This window comes from Pogoniulus pusillus, chromosome 5 (assembly GCF_015220805.1).
Source record: "Pogoniulus pusillus isolate bPogPus1 chromosome 5, bPogPus1.pri, whole genome shotgun sequence".
Classification (NCBI taxonomy): Eukaryota; Metazoa; Chordata; class Aves; order Piciformes; family Lybiidae; genus Pogoniulus; species Pogoniulus pusillus.
The window spans coordinates 24,969,617-24,992,533 of NC_087268.1; the positions used below are offsets into that span (position 1 = coordinate 24,969,617).

The following is a 22,917-nucleotide window of genomic DNA, read 5'->3' on the forward strand; positions in this document are numbered from 1 at the left end:
CAGACCAGTAATTTCCAGGGCCCTCTTTTTCACTCTTTGTCCCTTCCCATTTACTCCTGCCTAATATTTGCATCGAGACTGAAAGAGTCTTGTGAAAGAAATGGTAAAACACTGCATTCCCTGAGTTCTGTGAATCAAGGCAGTTCATCGAATCAAAATCTTCAGAAGCAGGAAAAAACTTCAGAAAGTTTTTTTAAGCAAGAGCTTTTGAAACAAGCATTAGCAAATGGTGGTTCCCCAAGGGGAAACAAATATTGTTTCAAAGACAACAGGGTTCTGCTACCTCATCTCCCTTGCTTTAGAGTTTGAGAGCATAAAAACCACAGAAGAGCCTCTGTTTCTGTTGCTTACAAAGTAAACCAACAAGACCTTCACAGCCAGCTCTCTACTGTCAAGGAAGATAAGCTCAATAATACAGATTTTCCGTAGAAACAATGACACAGACCTGCAGGTGGACAGCTACCATCAACACTGTCCACCTTGAATGTACAGGGAAAATCCCTTCTATGTCATCTGTGCAGCACATGAGGTCCATGCTGATCTCTGACTAGTGTATGCTGGCTTTGCTCCGTGTACGGTGAGAAATGCATGTCACTGGGACAAAGCTACAACTTCGCTCTTACACTCTCCACCAAACCTATGTGATACTGGTAACAGTGCATCACTACTGCAAAGGCAGTGCAAAGGCATTTCTACTATTACATTTTACAACCGTATTCTGGCTTAATAAATGGACAAAAATCTGAAATATGCACCAAACTAAATATGCAATCTGTTTCCTTTTAAGGGTTCCCTACACAGAAAAGGAATTGTAAAAGTCTAGAATAAGTTAAGGAAGGTTAAATATGTTTAAACATCCTATATCATTGCGCATAGTGCACTCTCCTCTAAGCTCTGCAATCCTATTTCCCAAATGATGGTATGGCCACTGAGAAAGAAACATAGAATCATAGAATCAACCAGGTTGGAAGAGACCTCCAAGATCATCCAGTCCAACCTATCACCCTGCCCTATCCAATCAACTAGACCATGGCACTAAGTGCCTCATCCAGTCTTTTCTTGAAGACCCCCAGGGGTGGTGCCTCCACCACCTCCCTGGGCAGCCCATTCCAATGGGAAATCACTCTCTCTGGGATTCTTCCTAACATCCAGCCTATACCTACCCTGGCACAACTTGAGACTGTGTCCCCTTGTTCTATTGCTGGTTACCTGGGAGAAGAGGCCACCCCCCACCTGGCTACAATGCCCCTTCAGGTAGTTGTAGACAGCAATGAGGTCTCACCCCTGAGCCTCCTCTTCTCCAGGCTAAACAGGCCCAGCTCCCTCAACCTCTCCTCATAGGATTTGTGCTCCAGGCCCCTCACCAGCTTTGTTGCCCTAAGAGGAGCTCATCAAGGAGCACGGGCGAACTGCATGCCAGCAGACAGAAATCACAAATCCACCCTCTGATATTCACTTTTTCAAACACTGAAGGGACAATCCCACCTCAGGACCTGGCCTCCTGCACGCATTGGTGTTTCCATGACTCTGAGCATCAAAGTGAGCAGGTGTGGAGAGTGTAGGGCTACTTCGGGTCCCAACCACACCACCTTGCCTTAGGGTCACCTACGAACACCATCACATGAGGCACATCACAAGTCTCTCAGGGATAAGAGGCCTGACAGCTCGCTGTGCTACAAGCCCACGCCGCGTCACAAAGCCAGCAAACAAGCATCACAAAACACAGCGCCCATAAAACCACCTAGAAACAGGAATACATAGGAGCTTGTTTCAAGCACCTCTTTAGACAAGAAATTAAAAGCAACATCATCCTTGGGTTGTTTTTTGTTGGGTTTGTGGGTTTGGTTTGGTTGGTTGGGTTTTTTTGATGCCTCACTCTTGCATCTCTTCCACAGACAGCTGTTTGCACACCCTGATTTTCACGGGGCAGCCTAGCACGACTCCCAGACGCTCAGAATGAACCGTAATGAAAGCTCAAGGCGTAGCCACCTACCCAGTAACGCCGCACGCACGGCAGCGCGCCGCAGATGATAACAGCGATGGCCGAAACCCCTGGGCGGCAGGGAGCAGCCCGGGCGCAGGGCCGGCCCGACGCGGGGTCTCGGCGGCGCACGCCCGGCACGCAGGACACTCCGCTCCCCACAGCGGCAGGCGGCGAGGCTCGGCCGCGGCGCTGCCCCCCGCCCAACGGACACGCCAACGGCCGCCCCTCGCACGCGCTGCTGCTGCTCCGGCGCCGCGCCGCCCCCACCCCCGCAGCCGTCAGCGGAGAGCCCCGCCTCGGCTCTTCGAGACCCGCCGGGCCCAGGCCCAGCCTCGAAGGTGCACCTTCTCCTTCCGACCCCCTCCTCTGAGTGCGGCGCGGCAGCTCCTCGACAAGGCTCTCCTCGCTTACCTTCGCAGCCCTCCTCGCCAGACGCCGCTCCGCAGCAGCCGCCGATCCCGCAACCCTAGCGACTCCGGTGGCGTCCGCCCTCTTGCTTGTGACGGCACCGGCTGCCCCGCCCCGCAACGGGGCCCGGCCCCTGCGGCCGCCAGCCGCCGAACCTCGCTAGTCTGCGCAGTGAGAGGCTGGCAGGTGGGGAAGGCGAAGACAGCTACCAAGGGAGACCAGAGGCGCGGCACGGCAGGACTGCCATCGCCCTCCGGCCAGGGCTGAAGTAAGCCCGTCCTCTGCATAACTCCGGTTACTCGAATCTCGCCTTCCGACTTCCCAGCAAGCTCCCTACTTTTTTGTGTATTGTGCATCTGCAGCTCCAAAGGATGTGATGAAAGGAAAAGTATATATCAAAGAATATTGGTGAAAGGCCTCTTAAGTTTCACAAATACAGGGCCCCACAGACCAGATACACATTCTTGATTAAGAAGATGTGTAGCACCTAGCTGGACAGCTATCGTGTGTAACCATAAATGTTACATTTGTATCTCTTGACAAAGAGGAGTATGCTGGTCCAGAGATGAAAAGAATCTGGGACCTTGAAAACAAGCAACAGAAGAGGAAGGCAGCTAAGCAATTGGACCGAAGGTGAAAAATAAACTGTTGGGGTTGGAAGGGACCCAAAGACATCATCGAGTCCAAAACCCCTGCCAGAGCAAGGCCATACAATCTAGCTCAGGTCATAGAGAACACATCCAGACGGGCCTTGAAAGTCTCCAGAGAAGGAGACTTCACAACCTCTATGGGGAGTCTGTTCCAGTGCTCTGTGACCCCTGCAGTAAAGAAGTTCCCCCTTGTGTTGAGGTGGAAGCTCCTGTGCTGCACCTTACACCCACTGCTCTTTGCCCTATCACAGGGAGCAAGTGAGCAGAGCCTGTCGCCCTGCTCCTGACACACAGCCCTCAGATAGTTATGAACATTTACTAAATCCCCCCTCAGTCTTCTTCAGACTAAAAGCCCCAGGTTCCTCAGCCTCTCCTCACAAGGCATGTGCTCCAGCTCCCTGATCAGCCTTGTAGACTCCACTGGACCTCCAGCAGATCCCTGTCCCTCTTAAACTAGGGAGCCCAAAACTGAACACAGTACTCAAGATGCAGTCTCACCAGGGCAGAGCAGAGGGGGAGGAGAACCTCCTTTGATCTGCTGGACACACTCTTCCTAATACACCCCAGGATCCCATTGGCCTTCTTGGCCACAAGGGCACACTGATGTCCCATGGATAACTTGTTATCCACCAGGACTCCCAGGTCCCTCCCCTCTCCACAGGGCTGCTTTCCAGATCACCTCCCAGCCTGTACTGGTGCAGTTCATTATTCCTCCCCAGGTGCAGGACTCTGCACTTGTCCTTGTTGAACCTCATTTGGTTCCTCTGTGCCCAGCTCTCCAGTCTGTCCAGGTCTCGCTGGATGGCCTCACAGCCTTCAGCTGTATCAGCCAAGCCTCTCAGCTTGGTGTCATGAGCAATCTTGCTGAGCAGACACTCTGTCGCCTCAGCAATGTCATTGATGAAGATGTTGAACAACACTGAACCCATTACTGATCCTGGAGGACTCCACTGGTTGCAGCTCTCCAGTGGAACCTGGCACCATTGATCACCACTCTTTGAACTCTGTTTTGTAACCAGTTCCCAATCCACCTCACTGACTGCTCTTCCACCCCACACTTCCTGAGCTTGCTCACTAGGATGTCATGGGAGACAGCATCAAGTCTTGCTAAAATTGAGGTAGACTACACCCACTGGTCTCCCTGAATCTACCCATTCAGTTATGGTATCATAGGAAGCTATCAGATCTGTAACAAATTCTGTCTTGTGCCAGCATAGAGTGTGCAGGTTTGGTGGAACGATCACTCCTGGCACCCAGTGCTGTAATAAACATACCTACTTCATAACTCTGTGAGTTAAAGGATTCTTTTTTCCTTTTCCAGAGGCCAGATACAAAAATGTAGAAACTGGGGCTCTCTTCTATCATGATCTGCAGTCAGCAACTGGGGAGACAGGCTGGAGAGCTGGGCAGAAATTCAACATGGACAAGTGTAGAGTCCTGCATCCAGGGACAAATGCCCCTATGCACCACTACAGGCCAGGGACTGAGTTGCTGAAAAGCAGCTCTGCAGGCAACAAGTTGCCAGCAACAAGCCCTTGTAGCAAAACAGGCCTGTGATATTCCAGGGTGCATTAAGAACAATGTGGCCAGCAGGTCAAGGGAGGTTCTCCTACCCCTCTTCCCTACGGTGGTGAGGCCTCATCTGGCATACTGAGTCCAGATTTGGGCTCTCCTTCTTCAAGAGAGACAAGGAACTACTAAGGAGAGTCCAGTGGAGGGCTACAAAGATGATTAGGGGACTGGAGCAGCTCTATGACAGGGAAAGGCTGAGAGACCTGGGGCTCTTTAGCCTGGGTAATGCCAAAAAGGACACAGCCAGACCCTTTTCAGAGGTGGCCAGTTGACAGGGCATGAGGCAATAAGCACAACCTGCAATACAGGAAGTTCTATCTGAACTTGAGGAAAAATTTCTTTGAAGATGACAGGGAACTGTTTAGAGAGGTTGTGGAGTCTCCTGCTCTGAAGATGTTCAAAACCCACCTGGGTCCTGGGCAATCTGCTCTAGGTGAACCTGCTTCAGCACAGGACTGGACTAGATGACCTGTGGAGGTGCCTTCCAAATCCTACCATTCTGCAATTCTTTGATTTTGAAAAAGAAAACGTCATGAGTCTGAGAAGTATCTGCATCACGTCTGTGAAGTTTGAACCAAATAATTTGGGACAATACAGATTTGCTTTCTTTTCTAATGAAAACACAAACACATTTCTTCCTTCATCCTCATTCACTGTCCACATCTGAAGCTGGTGATAGTCAGCTACACTTGTTGAACCTGCTATATATATACATACACACCTGGAGTTTGGGCTCCATTTCTTAATTAGGTTATATAATACACTGCTATCAGTGAGGGATCAGGTAGTGTTAATTTGAAAGAACACCAGAAGAGGTCACAGTGCAGCTCTGGCTCTATTATTTTTACATGGTTCACAAATGTCAAGATAAAAAACAGTTACTCACAAGCTTCCCTGTGGGAGGAAGAATTAGCGAGAAACACACAGATGTCTGGAAGGCTCCAAGTGACCGTGCATGACCTGGAGAGGACTGCTGCCAAGCACCTGCTGAGTCAGTCCCAACACGCTCTAGTGTAAGAATTTTAAATTTGTCTGCTGCAGTTACCCAGTGCTGGAAGCTGCCAGCTCAAGTCCTCGATGTGATCTTAATTTGGATGGAGAAGCCAGAAGATACAGCTTGAATTTATCTTTTTTCTCTCTGTCAATGTTGAAATTCCACTTTCCACAAATCAGACAGAACTTAGAGAGGAGAGTTTATTTTCAATGTTTAGTCAAATGTGATTTTTAACATTTACTTTTGGTCATAGCTTAGCAGAAAACTAATGAATCATGCCATGTTTTTAAACAAAAAGAAAACAAAAAAGGAGTTCCTCTGCATACTATGCAAGCTTAAAGAGATCCTATCCTAAATACATTGAATAGCCTGAACAGGCTAGAAGGCGAACAGGCTCTGTCACCAGCATCTTTCAGAGCTTGACAGCATTAAGAAGCACAAAACACTGTCATGTATTTATAGGTGACAAGAATTTTCATCATCAACCATAATGCAAACTTTGAAGTGGGCTTGGCCAAATCCCCACCAAGGATCCTGAAAGAAGGATGTTTACTACTGATACTCACTCAATCAAAGTAGCCCTAATACCCAATGGACTAGAGAGAGCTGATACTGCACCAGTGTTGAAGGAGGATGTGCAGAACCACTATGTTCATACAAACAGAGCATTCCTAGTCACTCTGGGAAAATAAAAAACAGAAAAGCCAGCAGGGCAGGAAGGTTTTTAATTTTTGTCTGTTATAGATTTATTAGGTGAAGAAAACTTAAGTAACAAACCTTGAAGACTAATTGTCTGAGAGGAATTCTAATTGAGTAGAGGTACTTGGAGAGCTGCTGTAGGACCTTTACCAGGTTTAAGACTATTCAACATTTTCCTCAAAGATGTGGAAGCCTGTATTTGTGGACAGCACAATAGCTGGCACTATGGTGAACAAAAGAACTGAGCCATCACCTAAGAGTTCTGAAATAGCTGACAAAGCATACTGTTCAACAGTTTAATAGCCACATCTCTGGTTATACACCCAGGAAAAGACTACAAAGCCATACCCTGAACACTGGGAAAACAGCAGACTGGAAACCTTACTGACACTGGAAGTGCATCAGGGTCATAACAGAAAAGGAATTGAACATGAGAATCCAACTTAACACTGTGATAAAATATGACAGGAATTTTGGAAGCACAATCGACAGCACACAGAGAAAGGGGGGGGGGGGAGTTTTATGTCCTTAAAAGATGAGTATAAGTTTGTGAGGGGACTGAGGAAGACAGGCACAATGCAAGTTTTCAAGAAGTTAATCCAGGCATTTCATTAAAAAATACTGAGTATGCTTTTTTAACTCCCAGTTTTAAACACATTGCCACCAGGGAAAAATAGGATACTACTAACCTTTTTTTTGTGGAGCCATCCCCTCCCTTTCTCCAGTAAGTGGAAGGTGAAGTCACAAGACAGACATGCACTTTTTTAAAAGAGGGATTACTACCTATTGAAACATACTATTGAAAAGACATAGGTTACAGCTTATACCCTTTTCAAGAGCCAATGCCTTTCTCTAGCTTGAAACCAGAACCTTCATAAGAGGTCAGACTAGATGAATGGTGTTAAACTCCCTTACCTTAACTGCTAATATAAAGCAGGAAGGGACATTTCACTGCATGTCTAGTCTCATCGGACAAAGGACTTTATGTAGTTTCTGCGTTTATATTGAGCAATGAGAAATTTTACACATCTGATAATCAATCCCCTCAGTACACCATTTACCTTCATCTTCCTCAGCATGGCAGTAATTTGACAACTGGCAACGCTTATTCCTGCATTACTTGGGATTTCCAGAAACCTATCTTGCTATAGGATTAAGAGAGGTAAGGCTGATACAGAATTAAATGCCTGAGACAAGCGCTAACAAATACTAGACCTCTGTCACCTATGTACCAGAAAGACTTCAAAACTCCCTTAAAAACAAAGCCTTTAAAATTTCCTGACAAAATTTGGCAGAAAAATTATGTATTTGCCATCCTTCACAGTAATGTGAGAAAACAAAATACAATTCTACGCTAGCGCAGTTTATGACTGGATTTTTTGCATTACAAGCCAACTTCTATATTTGCCATTTTTCCTCTAGCCCCTTTTAGAGTAATAGCAGCAATACTGCAAAATAGGTTTGGATATCTTGTTTTGAGTCACAGAGAGTCACTTGTATTATTCTCTCTGTGAAACTCTTTACTAAATTACTTCTTCCCATTTCACTGCAGCCCATTAGCACCTATACACAAAGAAAAAATATGGCACGTAAGAGCTTTCACCAAGATAAAAAGCCTCAACTTGATGGAAAAAAATTCAATGTTTATCTACTAAAATACATTATTATCTGAAATATATCACCTGCTACTGACATCACAAAGCAGCTATTAAAACATTTAGCTTTGTTGCTTCTCCTTTCCATATTTAAGGACATTATTGATCAACTTAATGTAAATCTGGAAAATAAAGCATAGTCTACTTTCAGATCTTGCTCTCTCTCTCTGTACAGAATTTTCTTCCTACGGAGGGTCAATCAAGTCATTGTAGAATGTACAATGTTACAGAAACAAGTGGTTCATAATTTTCTTAAGATCCCCACAGCAAAACCACGTCAGAGACAAACAAATCAGCATGCACAATTGAAAAAAGGAAAAAAGAAGAAAAGGTCTTAATGTTTCTGGTTACCATCCTGTGGCCGTTTGAGCTGATCCTCTAGCTCATACATAGGGGAGAGATGAACATTCCAGGGATAGGCCACATAAATGGCAACAATAGATAAATTAATACAATTTAATTGGAGCATCAAGAACTTAATGTCTAGAAGCACAGTTTGTTCTCCCCCTTCTCCCGCTGGCTTCGGCTGCTTCAGCTTTGCCTATCTTCCCCGGCTGCTGTTTTGGCTACTGCTGCTTCTGCTGCTTCGCCGCTGCTTGACCCCTTCCCCATCTCCCTTAAGGTTACTGTATTGTTTTTTTTCCCTTCCTTCCTTCTCTAGTTATTATCTCTCTTTACATTGTTATACTTATACTATAAGAAAATACAATTTCATCTTTCCCTGACTTTCAAAAAAGAAGGGGGGTTTGTGTTGTGAATTTTCTTCCTGGGGGAGGGATCAACCTAAACCCGGGACACATCCTGTCTACTATAGCTTATGATGGAAATTAAACTCGGTCATGCTCTTCAGCTTTAGACAATACATATTTAGAATAAATGCAAAAGCTCTAAATTACCACATATCAAGTGCTAAAGTAGCACAGATACTTGTGAAATTCAAAATGTCAACAAAACTGCTACAGTGCTTTTCCAACCAAAGGCTTAAAACAACAGATATTGCTTACCACCTACTTTGTGCGGTTGCATTCTTAGATGACTTCACTTAATGCTCTTCCGAAGAGCAGGAAGTGTCAGCCTAGATTGTTTCATTAAACATTATTTTAAAAGTTTGCTTGGAAAAAACACAACCTATCATCCAATCTGCTATTCCCCAGGAACTTAAAAGTGATGAGAGAACATACAACCAATCTCTTATGCCAACCACTGAATAATGAAGCTCTTCCTAATAAAAATGCACACATTCCGGAAGCAGAGTAGCTTTCAAAATGTCATTTCTTCTAAAGATTAAAGTTAAATGCCAAACCCTTTTTCTCCCTTTTTGATGTAAGTACACATGGGCCTTCATTAAGCAGATTCTACTTAAACAATATGATTATCACTTCATACTAAACACAGGTGATTAGCTAAAGAATTTTCAAATCACAGTAAAAGGACCATGGCATATTTTTTCATAATTACCATGTTCTGCAGTAGTTCTGCAGTAGTTCTGCAGTATCCACACCTCCCTAGGCAACCTGTTCCAAGTCTCACCACCCTTACTGCAAAGAATTTCTTACTAATATCTAGTCTAAATCGGCCCTCCTCAAGCTTCAGTCCATTCCTTCTCATCCTATCACTACAAGCACTTTTTTAGAAGTCACTTTCCTTAGACCTCCCCACTTCAGCTACTGGAAAGCTGTTATAAGGTCTCCCCAGAGCCTTCTTTTCTCCAGGCTGAAAAGCCTTGACTCTCGCAGCCTGTCCCCACAGAAGAGGTGCACCAGCCCCATTATCACCTTTATGGCCCTCCTCTGGACCCACTCCAGCAGTTCAATCTTGCAGAATCTGCCACAGACTAGAAGTAAGTACTTTTTAATAAAAGCCAGTGGTATAGCACAAGACATGAGACTTAGAAATATATTCAAATAGAAACACTTTGTGTATTAGGAAAAAAGCTGGAATCACATATGCAAATTTCTACACTTAGGGCTTTCATTAACAAAACAGATTATATTTTCTTACAAGAAACATTAATAGTTCTCAAGTAGGACAGTGCTCAGAGTCCCAAGGCAATTATGTAATTTGTAATTTTTAGAGAGCATATTATGTTAGACAGTATTGGAACTGAAGGAGTGTCTCTCAAGCAACTTCGTATTTTGATACATATTTTATGTATCTTTATACTGTCCTAGAATGGTTCACTAAAATAATTTGGAAGTTTTGACACCAAGATTCTATTAGATCAAACAATACACACATTCTGTTAAATTATAATTATTAAATCCTCAGATGACCAACAGCAAACACTATATTTAATTCTAACACTTACTATCTACTGGATCAAGGCAACTACTAACAATAACTAACTGGTTATCTGTCTGCTCCTTTCCAAAAAGATTGGCTGCAGCACCTTTGGGGAGGCCTGGTGATTATAGACAAGAAAGGAACAATCATCTGAACTGAGCCTACTGTCTTGCTGCAGCAAGGCAGGCCACAGAGGATTCCCTGACTACCAAAACCATATACCATTCTCACTTTTCAAACCAACAACTACCTGCAAAGTGAATTTTACTCCTTTTTAAGCTTTGTTAATGTTTAGAGCACTTCAGCAAATTAACTAGCTTTTACATGATCAACAAAACATGAAATCATGAAAACAGTGTTACAATTGCAAAAATAAAATCCTACACATACAAGGAAAATAAACTTATTTTAACTGATCACAGAGCAGTTTCTTAAGACAGAATCGAATAACTGACATTCACCCATTTGGTGAAATCATGTTTCACAAAGTATTGCAGCAATCCATTCAATGCAAATTAGCCACATTACTGTAAGCTTCAGCTAAGAAAAGAAGTTAGCATAACTCTCCCCTCTCATTATTTTCAAATCTTATTTCTAAACAGCTTGTCTGAAGCTTGAGTTTTCACGTGTAAGAGGTGTTAAGAGTTACACTACACTCATTTCTTCAGGGTTCCAAAAGGCAAGGAAGGAGGTAGAGACACTGAAAGGAAGAAGAAATATTCTTCAGGACACAAGTTCTTAAACAGAACCAGTAAAGTCTCACTTCATTCACGGTTTAAGCAGTATTTAATGTTTTTTAACCCCATACACTCCACTTATACATCAGGGTGGGGCAAGAGAGACTAATTAATAGATGCTAACCTCTGTCTCCAAGTACACTGTCAAACCACAGACAGATCTGCAGCAGTCATCCTTGATCAAAGGAAAGCAAAATAATGTTCTCATTTATTCATTTGTTTTTGTTTCACTGCAGCTGCTTTATAACTTATGAAACTATATAAAATTTGGCTAAGCACAACAAAATTCTTAAGGAAGAGCAAGTTTTAAGAAGTGCATAGCAGAAACTAGTTACACTTTAAATTAATGTGAATGGAAATTTGAACATTTAACATCCAAACATGAATCAAAGCTTTGAGAAGGATGTGATAAAGTGAAAACAAGAAAAATGCTCATGAAGTAAGTCTATGGAATATGACTTCCTATAAATACAATAAAGTCCATACCTTCATCTGTTGTTTGTATATATGTTTGGATTCGTATTTATACATTTGATTGGACAAATAATGGAGAAAATCATCCAGGGTCACCTCAAGGGAAGTTCAAAGACTGTTGCAAATACTTCTAGAACACAGTAACAACAGTCACAGTCTCCTTAGCTGTTGGTCTGAGGAACACCTTCCTCACTCATCCAAAGAAATGCAGTTAACTATATCCTGGCGTATAACTTTGAAGGCACTGACTAGAATAATGTCACAGTTCTCTCGGACTTATGCCAATGCAAGGTGAAGACAGATGACAAAAAGATGAATCTGACAGATTTTAATTTAGTTGTCCAGCAAGACTAGACTGTGATAATGAATATGCACAGCAATCATCAAATTAAAAATAATCTGTACCAAGAGGAAAAGATACACTATCTTTCTAGATGTGGGACCACAAAAACATCACCACTCCTACCTGTTGGTGCAGGTTTGTTGGGTAACAAACCTTCTGGGGAGGAAGCAGCTTGCACATTTTGCAACCTCGGTCAACTTGTCACTTCCACAAACAGCTCTATCCTGAGGTATCCCCAGTTCCTGACATCCTATAACTTATAGTAGTAAAATATGATCAGAATTAGTAAAATCACAAAAGATAACTTTACCTCAACGCAGAATAATCACTTCTGCATCTTATTATGGAGTTTACATTTTTTATTACCAATGCATGACAAGTACCTATTTTGGCCAGACTTTGCAGTTTTATGCTTTCTTTCTTTTTAACACCTAAATGTGCATACTGGAATACACAGGAGCAGGTAATTTCCACAAAAATACTGCATGGCAGTATGCAGCAGATACAATCTTCTTATGTTAGTCTCTTTTCCTTAAAGTGACAATGGATCCAAATTTCCCATGGCCGGTTCTCTTCATAAAGACTTCAGTATCCCTTCCTTCCTCTGAATCTTGCCCTGGTATCCAACTGAAAATTAAAGTCAATATATTAAAACCATACATCTTGCAAAATACTTTATAGCATTTGTGCTCTCAGCACTTCGAACTTTAAAAGCATGCACAGAATAAAGCAGAAGTCACTGTAAAGAAAACTATCAATGTAACAAACAAGCTATAGGGTTCTTCAAAGGAAACACTACATTATCTTAAATCTCACAAAATTTCAATTATGTAATCAGCATTCTCTGCATTCTGAGGAAAACAACCTAACAACGAAAATGACAGAACTGCAGTAGTGGGATGGCAAAAAAAGCACATGAAAACAAGGTAGCATAAATCTGCTTAGACCTATTTTTCCAAAATTAACTGATAAGCTGAAGAAGGAAAATTCAGATCAGGTTCATGCAGGAGTCACTGCAAATGTCAGTGAGGACAGAACTAACTTAAGTACAAGAAGGTTTGGTTAAAGAAAAGAAAACAAAATCCACTAAAATCTGAAGTACTGTTCGGCTTCTGAAATCTGCTGATTAATTCTTGGAAGTTACAAAAAAGCATTTAATTGAAGGCAAAAGATTACTATGAAGCTAAAATAAAAGCAGCACTTACAGAAAATAAATTGCAAGTTCTTTTCCAGTACAGAGGAAAATTCACTTTGATGCTGTGAGAATTCAGAATTCTTCCGAATTTAGTCAGCCTTGAAGATGGCTGTTACAGACTGCTACTCAGTCATATCCAGCTGTCAGGCTGAGAATCATAGAATCAGCCAGGTTGGAAGAGACCTCCAAGATCAGCCAGTCCAACCTATCCCCCAGCCCTATCCAATCAACTAGACCATGTCACTAAGTGCCTCATCCAGTCTTTTCTTGAACACCCCCAGGGATGGTGACTCCACCACCTCCCTGGGCAGCCCATTCCAATGGGAAATCACTCTCTCTGTGAAGAACTTCTTCCTAACATCCAGCCTATACCTACCCTGGCACAACTTGAGACTGTGTCCCCTTGTTCTATTGCTGGTTGCCTGGGAGAAGAGGCCACTCCCCAGCTGGCTACAATGCCCCTTCAGGTAGTTGTAGACAGCAATGAGGTCTCACCCCTGAGCCTCCTCTTCTCCAGGCTAAAGAGGCCCAGCTCCCTCAACCTCTCCTCATAGGATTTGTGCTCCAGGCCCCTCACCAGCTTTGTTGCCCTTCTCTGGACATCTTCCAGCACCTCAACATCTTTCTTGAATTGAGGGGCCCAGAACTGGACACAGGACTCAAGGTGTGGCCTGACCAGTGCTGAGTACAGGGGCAGAATAACCTCCCTTGTCCTACTGGCCACACTGTTCCTGATGCAGGCCAGGATGCCATTGGCTCTCTTGGCCACCTGGGCACACTGCTGGCTCATCTTCAGCCTACTATCCACCAGTACCCCCAGGTCCCTTTCCTCCTGACTGCTCTCCAGCCACTCAGTCCCCAGCCTGTAGTGCTGCTTGGGGTTGTTGTGGCCAAAGTGCAGAACCCTGCACTTGGCCTTGTTCAATCTCATCCCATTGGCCTCTGCCCACCCATCCAGCCTGTCCAGGTCCCTCTGCAGGGCTCTCCTACCTTCCAACACATCAACACCTGCTCCTAGCTTGGTGTCATCTGCAAGCTTACTGATGCTGGACTCAATGCCCTCGTCCAGGTCATCAATAAAGATGTTGAACAGGACTGGGCCCAGCACTGATCCTTGGGGAACACCACTAGTGACAGCTGCCAACTGGATGTGGCACCATTCACCACCACTCTCTGAGCTCTGCCATCCAGCCAGTTCTTGATCCAGCACAGAGTGAATCTGTCCAAACCATGAGCTGCCAGCTTGGCTAGGAGCTTCTTGTGGAAGTATCTCTATCTCTAACCCTCTTTCAGAATTCAGAACTGTAAAAAATTTGTAAAGATCTGATCCACGCAGTGGCACAGCTTGTCCAGTAACCAAGCAGCATCAACTTTAAACCTTGCTCCTACTTTAAATGTTCTGAAGTTTACTCCTCTGATAAATTTAGCATTTTCTTAAAAAGAAAAGAGCATCTAGGCAAAACTCCTAAAGATCTCAGCATACTGTAAATTATATCTGCATTTATCGTTCAACTTGTTTTTCAGGTACTCTTTAAACCTCACTACTACACCAAGTAACAAATTTGGCAGAGCACAATTATTGAAATGTACAGAGTTAACAGAGCAAGAAAAATGTCACCCATCAGCCTAAGAATTTGAAATGTCTAAACAGAATCATGTAAGAGGCAGATCTCTTCTTGCATGACTGAACAGTTCACCAAAAATTTATGTTTCATCAAAGTTCCTTTGACATTCTAGAGACAGATACGCAAACACATCACCTGGACATAGAAATATCCAACATCAGATGGGTATTTTGAGCATTAGATATGCAGCACTTTTTTCCCATCACCAGAAATAACCCTTCATTGCTTAACAGATTGATAGAACTCATATAACAGAGATACAAAGATTGCTATGACTCCAGAGAGACTTGTCATGAGGTTCAACAACAAAAAATGCAGGGCCTTGCATCTAGGTTGTGGCAACTCCAAGTACATATACGTGTTGGGTGATGAGCAGACTGAAAGCAGTCCTGTAAGGAACAACTTGGGGGTACTGGTAGATGGAAAATTAAATATGACCTGACAATATGCACTCACATCCCAGAAAGCCAACTGCATCCTAGACAAAGAGACAGAGCACATCCTCAGCAAATTTGCTGAAGACACACTGGAAGGCTGTGATGCCACTCAGCAAGACCTGGACAGAGCAAGCAGCTGCACAAAGATGAACCTAAGGAAGTGCAACATAGGTAAGTGTAGCGTCCTGAAGTTGGGGAAGAGTAAAACCATGCACCAGTACAAATTAAGGGTTGAACTGCTGGAAAGCAGCTCCACAGAGAAGAAACTTGGAGACCTGGTTGATAAAATGTTATCCATGAAACAGTAATGTGCCCTGGTGGCCAAGGACTTGGGTGCATTAACAAGAATGTGTCCACCAGATAAAGAGAAGTTGTCCTGCTCCTCTACTCATCCTAATTAGACCACATCTGGAATACTCTGTACAGTTGTGAGGTCTGCAGTTCAAGAGGACAGGAAACTATAGGGGAGAGTTCAACAAAGGTCTATGAAGACAACTAGAGGACTGGAGCATTTTTTTTACAAGGAACGACTGAGAGCCCTAGGGCTGTTTAGTGTGGAGAAGAGGGGACCTTATCAAGTCTACAAGTATCTGAAGGGTGGCTGTCAGGAGGATGGAGCCAGTCTCTTTTCAGTGATACCCAGGCAGATTGGAACCTTAAAGGTCTCTTCCAATCCAAACCATTCTGTGACTCTATTGTAAGCACAAAACAGAAGAAAAAAATAATGTACAGTTTCAACTGTATATTCTTCATTACATATTACAATGGCTAAAAATAAAAATAAGCCTCTCACTACTCATGCTTATAAACTTTTGATACCACCATTAACCCTTCTCAACTTTTTCTTAATGTCATGGAAACACAAGCAGGACATTCCTGGACACAGAACTCCTATCAAAATGAGGGAATATTTTCATCACATTTAAAAAACTGTCCTCTTGCTACCATATTTGATGGCTCACTATACACTGAAAAAAAAAAAAACCCAAACCACCAAAAACCAAACTACTATTTAACATCCACTCAAATCCTCAAAAAAATTGATAGCATAACTCAAATGCAAGAGCCTACTTAGAGTGAAAATCTTCAGTAAGGTATCATTTTCATTTAAATGTTCTCTAAATACATCTCTTCTGATAACCTCACAAGTAGAAATTGTCAATGTTACAATTACCTGATCTACTAGCATTTTTTAAACCAAACTTTTACTGTTGTTAGTCAAGTTACTTCATTCTCCTGTTACATTCTGAGTCTAATTCAAAATCACACTTTTCTATCTTTTCATACTCCACAGCTTTTTCTCCATAAGAACAGTGTATGACATCTGTATTTTAAGTGGCGTTCAAAGGCCAGTTCTGCACAGCGGCACCAGTTTTACTGACTTGCAGTGATTTTCTTCAGGAAACACGGGGAAAGGATTGGAAACAGCCAGGCCAGAAGCAAGACTTACCATTGATCTTTTGCACGCAAAAAATGTCATTTGCAAGCTCCTACAGTGTCCTTCCATCAAACATTGTTTAGGACTTTTGTTTTCCTGTTAAGATTAAAAATCAAAGACTCAATGAATTTCTGCACCTTGACGAAGAGAAAATATGTCAGCGTTTGCTCAGGATCTCGCTGAGTGACTTGATCTTCCGTCTTACGTTCTAACTTCGTTAACGTGCTTATAACACGAACGAACAGGCCTGAAAGGGATACAGTAACATCTCCTCAGGACGCTGGGTCACGCCAGCGGGAGGCCGCCGCTCCACGCCCCCAGGCGCGCTGCGCCCCCAGCCCTGACAGCAGCAGGCTTCCCTTGCCACAAGGACGTCTCCATGCCGGGAGGGCCGCGTCTGAGGTGGGGCTACCTCAGAGAGCGGCTTCCCGTGCGCCGGGCCCGGAGAGAGGGCCTCAGGGTGATACTCTTCCTGCAGAGTTTAATAGGGTGAAACCAGTACGGCAGCGGCAGCAGCAGCAGCAGCAACAATGGGCGGGGGGGACGGGGGCTACGAAGCTGTTTGCTGAGAGGCAGCGCCGCTCACCTGCAGGACGCAGGGGCTCTCCAGCAGGCACTGCCGCAGATCCTCCCTGACACCCCCGCAGGCCCGCCCATCCTCCTCCTTATCCTCGTAGTACTTGGGCATTACGGCAGGACCGGCGCTACGGCAGGCGCGGCTCTCCGCCCCGCTGCGGCTCACTCAATCACCGCTACCGGCGCTGGCAGCCATCTCGCTACCCTGAGCCCTGCCGCAGCTTCCGTTAGGGAGAAGGAAGGGGCGGGGCGGCTCGGGGCAGGAAGCCTGCGCGCCTGCGCTGCGGACGTTGCCGGAAGCCCCTGTGCGAGCGGCGGCGGCGGCCGGCGAGTGAGGCGGGGGTCGCGCCGCAGGGGTCGTGCCGCGGACCGGGGCCGCGGCCGCAGGTGAGCCCCGCCCCCTCCCCGCGCGCGAGGGGCGCGCGCCTGGGCGGTGACACGGCGCGGGGGAAGGGGCGAGCGAGTTCCGCGTCCAGGTGCGGGTCCCGCTGAGGGGGCGGTGGGTGTCTGTGGGACGGGGAGCCGTCGTGGGGGTCGCTTCGGGCAGCACCGGCTTGGCGTGAGCTGAGCAGCCAGCAGAGAGGCCGCTACTGGGTGCCTTCGCCCTGGCTGCGTGCTCTGGCCTTTTGCCTCCAGTGAAGGCCGTCGGCCTCGAACCGATTTAAGGCGTGGTGTTGGGAGAGACCTGGCATCCCTGGCGTCGCCAAGCTGCTCCACTGGCTAGGAGATGCAGGAGCTGAATTCCTGACAGTACTACTGGAAACAGTAGTTTGCTACTGCGCCTAGTTTTCCCCCTTGCTGCCTCCTCAGCAGTCAAGGAAGTGACAGGCTTGCTTTTTAGTGTCGTGGTTTATTCTTGAAGCGTGGTCAGCAGGTCGAGGGATGTGATTCTGCCCTGCTAATCTGCTCTGGTGAGACCATACCTGGAGTAGTGCCTACCTCTGCGGCCTTGGCCCTGCTCAAGTGTGTCCAAAGGAGGGCCTCGAAGATAGTCAGAAGGATGGACTGCCTCTTATGTTAGGAAATGTTGAGGGAGTTGGGGTTGTTCAGCCTGAAAAAGAGACATCTCTGGGGAGACCTGACTGTGGCTTTCCAGTACTTAAAGGGGGGCTATAAGAAAAAGAAAGGCAGGCGTTTTAGCAGAGACCATTGTGGCAGAACTAAAGATAATGGCTTTAAACTTAAAAAAAAGCATAGAATCGGACTAGATAAAAGATTTTTTTCATGAAGGTGGTTAAATGCTTTAAAGGTTGAGTAGAGAGGTTGTGGACACCCCGTCTCTGGAAGCATTCAAGGTCACATTGGATGGGGCTCAGAGTGACATGATCTAGCCAAAGATGTCCCTGGTTGTTGCAGAGGGAGTGGCACCAGAGGGCCATTAAAGGTTCCTTCCAACCCAAAGCATTCTATGATTTTATTGATAGGTTTTTGTAATTTCGGTATTGAAGATGTGGCCTGCACTGCATGAGTTTAGTCTTTGTTATATACAAACCCAAATCATCTCTAAAATTCTTTCTTTAGCAAAATGCTGCCAACCACTTCAGTTAATTCTCGGAGCCATGGCAATGGAGTGCTGAGCCCCAGAGATGCTGCGAGGCATACAGCTGGAGCAAAACGCTACAAGTACCTGCGGAGGCTCTTCCACTTCCGACAGATGGACTTTGAGTTTGCTCTTTGGCAGATGCTTTACCTGTTTACTTCACCACAGAGGGTTTATAGGAACTTTCACTACAGAAAACAGACAAAAGACCAATGGGCAAGAGATGATCCTGCTTTCTTAGTGCTTCTCAGTATCTGGCTCTGCGGTGAGTGTAACGAGATAGACAGCATGAAAGAGAGGAAGGGAAAGTTAAGTGATGAACATTTCCAGTTCTTCTAATTACATACATGTGTGCACACACAGACAAAAATCAATTAATATGGATTATTTTTTAATTAGAATACAAGAAAATGGCCTAACCTTTTGGAACTAAAGGTAGGAATTTGAAACAGAGGACACACAACTAATACTTTATTGTCCTGAATTAATCTCTATTGCAACTTTCTGTTGCATTTCAAACTTTGTAGTTCAGACAGTAATAAAATCTCATGCCACACAGGCATGCTTTAGTTTAAAAATACTGAACGTTTGGTTTATCTGAACATTGCACACAAAATACTGTATTTAAAATAAAGGCCCAATTGAAATGCTGTATCTTGCAGAATTAAACTATAAACAAAGCATCTTGTGTGATTTTTGTAATTCATTTTTTTAGACTGAATTGCAAAAGCAGTAAGTAAAATCCCAGTTGTCTTCTGTTATGTAGCACCTTGCTGTTAGCAATATAAAACCTCTTGCATGGTTTTGTTTCAGAGTTATCACATGCAGAGTTTGGGTTAACAAGCTGTTGTAAACCAAAGAATAGTCCATTGTAGCATTGTGTGCACTTTTAAAAGATAGTTGGGGGTGATACAGTTTGCAGTTGGATCAAGAACAAATTCTGTCACTCCCTTCTAACTTAAGGAGGTAGGCGTAGTTATCTTAGGCTTAAGCCTAAGTACAGATAAATATTTAGTCTGTGAATGGGTTTATGCTGTGAATAAATTGCATTATACTTAGTATTTGGTAGAAAAAATGGGCTATTTGACTGAAAATGCCAGGGAGAAGAATAATAAGAAAACTAGAGATTTCATAACAGCATACTTAATATATCAGTTTAAGATCTCATGATGTCTTTTTCCCTAGATAACTTGAATAATCTTCTCATTTCAGTGTCTACTGTAGGATTTGGATTTGTGCTGGACATGGGGTTCTTTGAAACAATAAAGCTGCTGCTTTGGGTTGTATTCATAGACTGCGTAGGTGTTGGCCTCCTGATTGCAACTCTGATGTGGTAAGTAGTGATGTCTGAAACTGAGCTCACTTTTGCGGTTGGGACATGACACTTGTTTTTCTGTTTGGGGCAAAGTTTAGGGTAAATGCTTACTGCAGGTTTTCTGCTGTCACATTAATGCAAAATGTTGCTTTAGAAAATAACACTTTGTTTCCTGCAGAATATGAATGTTCAGAAAGTCTGTATTTAAAACAAACATTTTTCCTTATCTTTCTTCAGCTGGTTAGTCTGCAGCTATAATAGAAATAAAAATAACCAAATAGAAAATTTGGTAATAAAAAAATCTTCCTGCCTTATTTTGGTTGAACAGCTTAAGTAACGTAAACCTGTGGATAAATATGTTTACGTAGGGCAATATATAATTGGCCTGTGTTTCTTGCTGGATGTTTTAGCTGTATAAGCATTTGTTCTGAGCATGTTGGCTTTTTGCTTTGGTGGCAGTTGCTCTCAGTCTTACACTGTAACATCCAGAGACTTAGGGAAGGAGATGGGCAGTAGTCTGTTTATAACCTAGGCCTCAGCATCTTACTGATGTGTCCTGCACCAGCAAGGGAGCCATGAACCAATGGGAAGTCACTGATTTCTATGATGTGGCAAGGAGGAGGGCATCAAAGAAACAATTTTTGCTTTACCAAAAACTTAAGGAAGCAAAGGCACTTAAAAGTTCTTAAGAATGGAGTTGACAGCTTAAACCAGAAAAGACCATAGATCAGAAAAAGAGATGGATTCCTTTCAAATAGTGACCTTAGGAACTCCTACCTGTAATTGTAAAATTCAGGTGAGGCACGTAGAGGTACTATAGCTGAAAGTTCTGTCTGATCTGCTTTCCTGTCTGAGGCAGAGAAACATAAATTGCTTGAGGATAATGATATAGCAATGCTTGCCCCCATTGTCCAACATTTTGCAACTTGGGGCGCAGTCTCCTAAACCTGAAAGACTTCAGCATCTGCCATTTTCTCTGTCTTTTAGTCATCTTCCTGCAGGCCTCAATACCTAGTGACCTAGCTCCTGTTTGGTTAAAATCCCAGGCTCCAGTACTGGCTCACCTCTTTTTCAAAAACCTCATTCCTAATGAGTCTAAACCCCTTCTTGCCTTGCTTCACCTTGCAAACAGGCTCTGCCTCTTTCTGACCCTGCACTTGGCACAAAGAGTATATCAGAGGAAGTTACCATGAAGACTCTGGTGTCTCACTACTTCTTTGTGGGCTATTGTATATTGACGTCTTGTTCCCCTTCTAAAGGGGATGAATTTCCTGCTGTCATCAGCTGAAGAAAACAAAGTCTTGAGGCTTGTTCCATAGTCTGTAACACCAGGTAGTGTCGTAGAATCATAGAATCAACCAGGTTGGAAGAGACCTCCAAGATCATCCAGTCCTGTTAACACTTCAGTTCAAGAGTGCTAACCTGCCCTCTTTCTGTCCTCGCAGAGCACCATTTCTGTAGAGACAAAATAAACCACCTCTGTGCAAGATGTTCTGATCATGTACATGTTGGGAGATGACTTCAGAAGAGTGGTGGTACAAACAAAAGTGGCATAGTGCCTGAGATCTTTAACTGCATTGTTAAATCCTAGCACTGATGTGTTTTTAAAAATGATGTTTCTGTACTGCCAGCAGTGTATTTTAGCTGTTTGTTGTATGCAAGGGACCTAAGTGTAGCTTTAACAAAAAAACATTACCAATAGTCTGGTCTGCGTAATTGTTGGATTTTCTCTCAAGTAGCAGAAATTTGTCAGAGTGGAATCAGGACTGCATGTGACTTACTATCTCAAAATAACATTTTTGTCAGTCAGCTTTATAGATTAACAATATTCTCTATCTTTTCCTGTAGGTTCATTTCTAACAAGTACTTGGTGAAGCAGCAGAACAGGGACTATGATGTGGAGTGGGGATATGCCTTTGATGTTCATCTGAATGCTTTCTATCCACTTCTAGTCATTCTGCATTTTATCCAGCTGTTTTTCATCAACTGTAAGTAGAATATTTTGTGCTCTCTGCGTTGAAATCATGCTCTACCAAAATTGCTGAGAGCATTGTCTCTTTCAGATGTCATCATATCTGATTCCGTCATTGGGTGTTTTGTTGGGAACACATTATGGCTGATTGCAATTGGCTATTACATCTATGTGACATTCCTAGGATACAGTGGTGAGTAACAGCAACTCTATTTGGCTAAAAGCAAAATTGTAGTCTTAATTTGTAACACAAATTTTGCTTTGAAATCTTTTTGAAGTAGAGGTTTAGCTAAGTGTCCTCACAGTGAAAGAAATCTGACAGAAATTTACCCATCCTGGTTTCCAGCTGGGTGGACGTTGTAAGCCCAAGAATTCATGTTCTTCACTGTACCAGCTTCCCTTCTTGTATTAGACCTGTAGCACCGCATCTTGTTCCTCTCAATCTCCTTCAAAACGTTTGCCTTGGATACAAAGTCTGTGGAGAGCTTAAGACTATAGTTTTAGGTAAAACTGTTTCCCAGGCCCTTACGTACACCAGTTAAGTATCTTTCATCTGGGAAAGCAGCAGGACTAGTCATGCAGACATGACAGATCTGCCCTATTGAGGCAGCCGGCCAGAGCAGTACTGCTTTTTTCATGTTATCTTCCCCCATGGCCATTTTACCTTTTGGTGAAAGAGCACTACTTCATACTTTGTCTTTTCTCTTTCAGCATTGCCCTTTCTGAAGAACACTGCTGTTCTTTTGTATCCATTTGCGCTTCTCATCATGCTCTATTTGATCTCATTAGCGTGTGGATGGAACTTCACCAAGATGCTTTGCTCCTTCTATAAATACAGAGTGAGATAAGCCCAGGACTGCACCTATCTAATGATTTCTTTTGGTTTTATCTTAGCTGTCTTAACAGTAAAGAAAAAGTTAAGAACGTTTTGTAAATGGTTGTAAATTTCTCTTTATTGTAGATAATTGTGTAAAAAAAGTTTGAAGTGTCCTTTTTTATTAAAATATTTACAACAGTAAA

The 22,917-nt window shown here is 43.7% G+C and overlaps 3 protein-coding genes and 1 long non-coding RNA gene across 6 annotated transcripts in view; 1 reads left to right on the forward strand and 3 right to left on the reverse strand.

Moving 5' to 3' along the window:
- Positions 1 to 2,474, reverse strand: part of INPP4A (inositol polyphosphate-4-phosphatase type I A) — a 140,226-nt gene extending 137,752 nt beyond the window's left edge. The window contains exon 1 of one of the 2 annotated variants that reach the window (XM_064143536.1): positions 2,396 to 2,474. The gene's annotated coding sequence lies outside the window, so the exon portion shown is untranslated. Of the gene's footprint in view, positions 1 to 1,993; positions 2,071 to 2,395 lie in introns of those variants that run through there. The other variant, XM_064143538.1, reaches the window with a different exon arrangement.
- A 3,320-nt stretch (positions 2,475 to 5,794) lies between these two features.
- Positions 5,795 to 12,241, reverse strand: LOC135175439 (uncharacterized). The gene is made up of 2 exons (XR_010302362.1): positions 11,923 to 12,241; positions 5,795 to 10,945 (listed from the first exon to the last, which is right to left on the reverse strand). It is a non-coding gene; the product is annotated as an uncharacterized LOC135175439 (long non-coding RNA).
- Positions 12,242 to 12,246: 5 nt separating this feature from the next.
- On the reverse strand, positions 12,247 to 17,280 carry LOC135175438 (cytochrome c oxidase assembly factor 5). The gene is made up of 3 exons (XM_064143553.1): positions 17,081 to 17,280; positions 16,507 to 16,590; positions 12,247 to 12,426 (listed from the first exon to the last, which is right to left on the reverse strand). Exons 1-3 carry the CDS (start codon positions 17,180 to 17,182, stop codon positions 12,385 to 12,387), a joined length of 228 nt encoding a protein of 75 aa, XP_063999623.1. The 5' UTR covers positions 17,183 to 17,280; the 3' UTR covers positions 12,247 to 12,384.
- Positions 17,281 to 17,291: 11 nt separating this feature from the next.
- On the forward strand, positions 17,292 to 22,917 carry UNC50 (unc-50 inner nuclear membrane RNA binding protein). 2 transcript variants are annotated; one of them, XM_064143552.1, is made up of 6 exons: positions 17,292 to 17,457; positions 18,592 to 18,875; positions 19,823 to 19,943; positions 21,774 to 21,913; positions 21,989 to 22,090; positions 22,609 to 22,917. In XM_064143552.1, exons 2-6 carry the CDS (start codon positions 18,596 to 18,598, stop codon positions 22,743 to 22,745), a joined length of 780 nt encoding a protein of 259 aa, XP_063999622.1. In that variant the 5' UTR covers positions 17,292 to 17,457; positions 18,592 to 18,595; the 3' UTR covers positions 22,746 to 22,917. The 2 variants fall into 2 exon arrangements, with proteins under 2 accessions (XP_063999622.1, XP_063999621.1); XM_064143551.1 differs by lacking the exon at positions 17,292 to 17,457 and adding an exon at positions 17,466 to 17,546.

Bases quoted from the DNA above. Each gene is read 5' to 3' on its own strand.
- UNC50 (XM_064143552.1), top strand. From the start codon at position 18,596: ATGCTGCCAACCACTTCAGTTAATTCTCGGAGCCATGGCAATGGAGTG. The intron at 19,944-21,773 runs GTAAGTAGTGAT...CTTTTCCTGTAG, and splicing joins CTGATTGCAACTCTGATGTG to GTTCATTTCTAACAAGTACT. The intron at 22,091-22,608 runs GTGAGTAACAGC...TTTCTCTTTCAG, and splicing joins GACATTCCTAGGATACAGTG to CATTGCCCTTTCTGAAGAAC.
- LOC135175438 (XM_064143553.1), bottom strand. From the start codon at position 17,182: ATGCCCAAGTACTACGAGGATAAGGAGGAGGATGGGCGGGCCTGCGGG. The intron at 16,591-17,080 runs GTGAGCGGCGCT...TAATCTTAACAG, and splicing joins AGAGCCCCTGCGTCCTGCAG to GAAAACAAAAGTCCTAAACA. The intron at 12,427-16,506 runs GTAAGTCTTGCT...TTTAATTTTCAG, and splicing joins TTGCGTGCAAAAGATCAATG to TTGGATACCAGGGCAAGATT.